Source organism: Cupressus sempervirens, chromosome 7 (assembly GCF_028749045.1).
Source record: "Cupressus sempervirens isolate cs-2001-9-10 chromosome 7, ASM2874904v1, whole genome shotgun sequence".
Taxonomy (NCBI): Eukaryota; Viridiplantae; Streptophyta; class Pinopsida; order Cupressales; family Cupressaceae; genus Cupressus; species Cupressus sempervirens.
In genome coordinates this window covers 452958244-452964982 of record NC_143124.1, presented here as the reverse complement: position 1 = coordinate 452964982, position 6739 = coordinate 452958244, and the positions used below count along the sequence as shown (strand labels likewise).

At 35.3% G+C, this 6739-nt stretch overlaps 1 protein-coding gene across 4 annotated transcripts in view; it reads left to right on the top strand.

Moving 5' to 3' along the window:
- The first annotated feature begins 5402 nt into the window (after positions 1-5402).
- LOC149547515 (alcohol dehydrogenase-like 6) overlaps positions 5403-6739 on the top strand; it is a 116353-nt gene continuing 115016 nt past the window's right edge. Inside the window, exons 1-2 of one of the 4 annotated variants that reach the window (XM_089791678.1) lie at positions 5403-5853; positions 5945-6081. In XM_089791678.1, the coding sequence (XP_089647804.1) occupies positions 5814-5853; positions 5945-6081 (177 nt within the window). In that variant the 5' untranslated portion in view covers positions 5403-5813. The remainder of the gene's footprint in view (positions 5854-5944; positions 6082-6739) is intronic. The other 3 variants (XM_089791681.1, XM_089791679.1, XM_089791680.1) reach the window with 3 other exon arrangements.

Genomic DNA, 6739 nt, shown 5'->3' with positions numbered 1-6739 from the left:
ACTTTGCTCTAGCTTCAACTTCACTTCCTCATGCAAAGACTTCATAAAATCAGCAAACACGTCTCCTTCAACACTTCACTTCTCTTCACCAACATATCCCTTAAATCAGATACTCCTCCAAGCTGTATTCCAGTAACAATCTAAAAAGATGTTTCCCTAGTACTCCTATTTACAAAATTATTATATGCAAACTTAGTTTGTACCAATACCATATCCCAATTACTTTTCCTATCTCCAAATAAATATCTCAATAAATTTCAAAAGCTTCTATTCACTACCTTTGTCTATCCATGTGTCTGTGGATAGAATGTAGAGCTAAACTTCATCTCAATACTCATTTTCTTCCACAAAGTCCTCCAAAAAAAACCAACAAACTTGCCATCTCAATACTTCTTGGGAGTCCATGCAATCTAACAATCTCTTTGAAGAAAATATTAGCAATATACACTACATCTGATGTCTGCTTACAAGGTATAAAATATGTCATCTTAGAAAATCTATCCACAACAACAAATATGGAATCATACCCTCTTGGTGTCCTAGGTAATCCAAGAACAAAATCCATACTGATGTCACTCCAAGGTTTCTCGGGAACATAAATAGGTGTATATAATCCAGTATTTAGACTTACACCTTTTGCAACTTGACAAACTCCACAACTCCTTACAAACTTGTAAACATCGTTATACATATGTGGATAATAATACTTGTCTTTAAGAAAACTCAATGTCTTATGAATTCCAAAATGTCTAGCCATTCCACCACAATGATTTTCCTTAATTAGATTAAGTCTCATAGAACTTATTGGTATACACAATTGCATTCATTTGAACAACATACCTTCTTGAATAAAATAATCTTCATACTTACTTGGTTGATCTAATAGATTCGATGTTCTGCACTCTATCCACACCTTAGAAAAATCAGGGTCTCTATCATACAACTCCTTCATCTCATCAAAACCAAGAACTTTAAGCTTCATCTTAGTCAACAAAGAATGTCTTCTTCTTGATGCATCTGCAACACAGTAAGTAACTCCACTCTTATGCTTCATCACAAATGTGAAACTCTGCAAGTACTCAACCCACTTCATATGTCTATGAATCAACTTATGTTGACTTTCCAAATATTGCAAAGCCTTATGATCAATATACAACAAAAAATCCTTTGACAACAAATAAGGTCTCCACTTCTTTAAGGCTTGAACAATAGCATATAACTCTTGATCATACATATAATACTTCCTTTTAACACCATTCAACTTCTCACTAAAGAAAGTAATAGGTTTACCTTCTTGGCTCAATATAGCTCTTATTGCACTACCATTTGCATCACACTCAACTTGAAATACCTTATTGAAATCAGGTAAAGCCAAGACAAGTAACTCAACAACCTTTTGTTTTAAAGCTTCAAAACTCTTATCAACTCCACATGTCCACTTGAAATTCTTTTTTATCTCCTCTCATAGTCTCATTCATAGCATTACAAATAGAATTGAAATTCCTTATGATTTTTTTGTAGAAACTAGCTAAACCATGAAATGATCTTACCTCCCCACATTCTTAGATGTAGGCCATTCAAGGATTGCTTCAACCTTCTTAGGATCCATCTTCAAACCATCATTTGAAATCACAAGTCCCAAATACACAATCCCCTCTTGCATGAATGAACACTTCTTCAAATAAATCAATTATTTCTCCTCCTTCAATCTCTTCAATACTTGTCTAATGTGTTCAAGATGTCCTTCAATCTTGCTGAATATCAAAATATCATCCAAATAAACAATTAAAAACTTACCTAAGACTCTTTTTATAACCTTGTTCATCAACCTCATGAAAGTATTCAATGCATTAGTCAAACCAAAAGGCATAACCAACCACTCATACAAACCATCATTTGTCTTGAAAGTAGTCTTCCACTCACCACCTTCTTTGATGATAACCACTCTTCAAATCAATCTTTGTAAAATATTTTACTCCACTCAAACAATCCAATATGTCATCCATCCTCGGCATACAAAACCTATGCTTATTTTTATCTTGTTAATAACTTTGGAATTAGTACACATTCCTCATTCTTCATTCTTCTTAGGTGCCAATATAACAAGTACAAGACATTGGACTCAAGCTTTCTCTGATCAAACCTTTCTACAAAAACTCCTGCACTTTTTCGTTAAGATCTTCATTCTCAGTAAATGTCAATCTATATGGTGTTTCATTTGAAAAAATGGCTCCAAGAATCAGATCCATACAATGACTAATACTCCTTACAGGTGGTAAACTATCAAGGATGTCTTTTGCAACAATCTCCTTGTACTCATTTCAACAATTTTCCAATTTCTACTGGTACTTGACTAACATTGTCAACTTCTGCTATTACTAGGCCTCTATTGTCTTTTGTTTCTCAACCATTACTATTTTCTGTCACTCGACTGTTACTAGCACAACTCGGTCCTCTAAGGATCACAACAAAGAAAACTTGGTTCTTCTTCATCTCCTTCTCAAATTGTTTCCCATTAACCATATAGATTCTAATAGTAGTATAACTTATCTCATTTGGAACTTCAATCAAAGGCAACAATGTGTTCTTGACTCCATTTATCCAAATAGTATATTGATTCACTCTACCATCATGCACAACATGTCTATCATACTGCCAAGGTCTACCTGACAGAATGTGACAATAGTCCATAGGCATAATATCACACATAACTTCATCAAAGTAGTGCCCAATTTTGAATGTTGCAACATATTGCTCACTAACCAATAACTTATGCTCATCCTTGATCCATTAAACATGGTAAGGTTTTTGGTGTCTCAACCTTTGCAACTACAACTTTGTAACCAACTCCTCTGATGGAAAATTTGTTGAACTTCCATTGTCAATGATTAGTTTACATCACTTCCTTGTTATCCTACATCCGACCTTGAAAAGACTTCTCCTTAGGATAGGTTCTTCATCAACTTTCTAACTACATAGAGTTCTTCACATCATCAATTTTTTCTCCATCCTTAGGATTGCTCAGAGGATTTACAGATTCACCTTGAACCACAACATTTCAATTACCACTTTTACTTTTTCTAGAGTATTTACACTCAAAGGATCTAGATGCCCTTCTTCACCACATCTAAAATAATTACCATGAAAATGACCTCTAGGGTAAGAATTACCTCTTCTTTTGTAAGAACTAGTACTTCCTTGGTAATAATTACCACCTTTCTACTTGGTCTTGTCTTTATCTTCACTCTTCCATTCAGATTTATCCTTATCTTGCACATAATTGTCAAAATTTGCTACTTTCTCCATAAGATCTACCTCTACTTATCTAGAATCGACCACCTCTACCTCTCTATCTTTGCTCATGCTTCTTTGTCAAGATCTCCTCGACCTTTATGAAATACTAGTATGCCTCCTCCACACTATACAATTTTACAAAGTTATCTCATCCTAAATTATAGATTGCAAACCATTCAGGTACATTGCAACTTTCTCAACCTCATTGTCCACATGTCTAGATCTGATGTCCAATCTATAGAATTCCTTAGTGTACTCCTTCATAATCATGTCTTTTTGTCTCAAATTTTGCATCTTCCTCAACAAACTAACTTGATAATCAACATGAAGGAACTTCTTCTTTACCTTGTTCACCATTTCAACCAAGTTTTGATCTTTTCTTCTCCTCTTCCATGTCTATTAGTTTGCAAAAGCTCCCACCATAGTGAGGCATGACCTTTCAACCTAGCGACTACAATCTTCACCTTCTTATTATCAAGAGTGCTTTCAAAATCAAAGAACTTCTCCATATCATAGATCCAATCCAACACAACATTGGTGTCCAAATTTCCATCATAAGGAGCAACTTCTACCATAGGCTTTGAATGTGCCTTAGACAACACTCTCAACAATCTTTCCTCATCTTGATCTTCTTCAGGCTTTAGATTAGGGTTTGGTGTCATTACTTCATCATCACTCACATCATTAAGATGTACTCCTCTTCTCTTGATTATCTTTACATCATCTAATCTGACTACAATTTGTCTCAACATGTCCATTATGACATTTTCAACATTTCCTCTACCTTGAACCATTTTTCCGAATAAGTTTCTTCAAGATCATAACCCTTTACAAGTTATTAGTTAAATCTGCAAATCTGCCACCCTATAACCAAAAACCACTTAGGGTTCTACATGATCAAATCTCCTCAAGGAAAAACTTGACTCTAATACCCCTTGACGCAAGGGAGGTTGGAGAAGTAGGGCCAGAGACACACCTAAATGTCTAAGTGCCTTGTCGAGTAAACACAATGGAAGTAAAACAAAACAACAACTCCAGGGAGAGAGAGAAACAACAAATGCCTTTATTGATTCATCAAATTATCTGCAAACATGCTCAATTATGAGGCATTCTGATTTGCGGTGAAAAAGTTTACAAATTATAGACTCAAAACTCGATCCTTAGATCCTTAATTCTTCCTTCTGGTTTCCTAATAACTCCTCAGTGAACTTCCTTAACACTTACCTAACTTAAGTCTAGACACCTCTACTTATACTTTCTAAAATGACTTATAGAAGAGTCTACATCTTCACATAGAGAAGACCAACTCTACAATGGTTTGCACACATCCTAATGCACGATCTTTACAATAAATGCATGACTTAGATTACATGAACAAGTCAACTCACAGTAGGAACCAATCATAAACAAACTCCGTCAAAGAAGGAACCAAGCATCAACAAACTAACGAGCTCACTCAACACTTGAAGGAACTTGACAAGCACATGACTCAGTCAAAACAAGAGCTCAACCAACATAGGGAGCTCAGTCATCACTACAACTTGTCAATGACTGACATAATGCACATATGAGTAGGATAGCAAGGAGACCTAGGATGGTCTTGCATCAAGTTGTGCGTTCTCCTGTATTGGTAATGGGGCTCTATAGTGCTAATCAGATGTAGATAAAATTATTTATTTTTGAAATATAATTAAAAAAATGCAACTTCTAAGGTGTTCATAAGGAAAATGGAATTTATGAAGAAAAATTATTCAATTTGATTGGTTGGATTCTAAGAGATTAATCACGACCAACCTTAAAACATCACACACTAAGGAAGAAATTAAGCTTGAAAAAATAAATCAACTTTGACTATTTAGCACTTTTAGCTTAAGAATTAAGCCTTAGTTTATGATGTTTAAGCTATCCAATTAATCACATGTTAATGCTTAAGCCTTAACATAATTCTCTCATAGCAAAAACTTAAATTTTTAAGTAATCAAATAATTAAAAAAAAAACAACAAAGGCCAAACATTAAATAACCTAAAGGCCAAACATTAAATAACCTATAACAGAATCAACCTAGCATTTTTTGTCTTTAAAAAACAACAATTCCCTTAAATAATCTATAAGACGGAGAAATTTTCTTCATCAAAGCAAACTCCCGTTCTTCACTCGAAGTGCGTCTCTAAGAACGTTACTCCAAGGGACCAGTGTGAAGACTTGCGAGTCGACTCGCGAGTCTTCGGATGCGAAGAGAAGAACAGGCCGGGAGTGAGGAAGGAAGACTAAATAGACCGAAAGATGAAGTGGACTCGAGGAAAGGGCATGAGGCCCAGGGTAATATATGTTCTTTACTTACCAAATCATCGACTGTTTTTCCCGTAGAAATAACTATCGACACTCCTACAAACATGAAAAGCCACCCAACCCATACCCACCTACCAAGTTCACCAACTCAAGACAAAGCCCCCTCCACTGGTTTTAAAATCTGCAACAAACGGATGCATCCTGGCAGAAGAGCATAGCGCAGAGTAACATGGCCTCCAAAAAGCTTCCTCAATCTATCACTTGCAAAGGTACGTACATTCCTCTTATTAATGTGATACATGAACCTGGATCGTTCCTGTTTTGTAGCATTTACTTTGGATTCATTCGTGACGACTGCAGCTGCAGTAGCATGGGGGCCTGGGGAGGCTTTGAAGATGGAAGAAGTCCAAGTAGCACCTCCAGAACCTCTCGAGGTTCGCATCAAAGTCGTATCCACATCACTTTGCAGAAGCGATATCACCTTCTTCGATGCACAGGTCTTGGATTCGCTTTCAACTCTTCTGCTTTCTGCATTCCTTGACCTATTTATGGATACAATATAGTAAAATAGAATGTCTTAAAGCCTTATCAGGTCAATGACAGCTTATGTGACAGTAGATTTTGCTAATTTCAACTTTTGAATTGTTGATTTTTTTAAACTTATAAATCGTTTGATTATAAATTTTATAAATATTTAAGTTTAAAGTTTTATACAAACTTCACATAGACTTTCCTCTCATTTTTCTTTTAAGCTCTTCCAGGCTCCAGCTACCTATTTATACTGATGTGAAGCTATGAATATTTGCAGAAAGAAAAAATAACAATGTAATAAAAAGAATTTAATTTTGTTTCAATGTATTCCACCTCGTTTTTATTTATCTGTCAATATTTTAAGTTTGCCTAAAGCAGAACCCGATGTCTAGGAATTGTTTCCTAAACACTTGATCAGTTACATCCAAATCTCTATCCTTGAGCAATGAATTAGTTGAAAGTCATTAATTTAGGAAACCAGTTTTGTGTGGGCGGCTTTTGAAGCTTGCTATTATATATTGTGGTATCCCTCGCCAAATCTGATCTCAAAATGCTCATTGGAGGCTCAAGGACTATTATCAAACACTTTGCATACAACCTTTTTATTTTCTGTTTAAGTGTTTC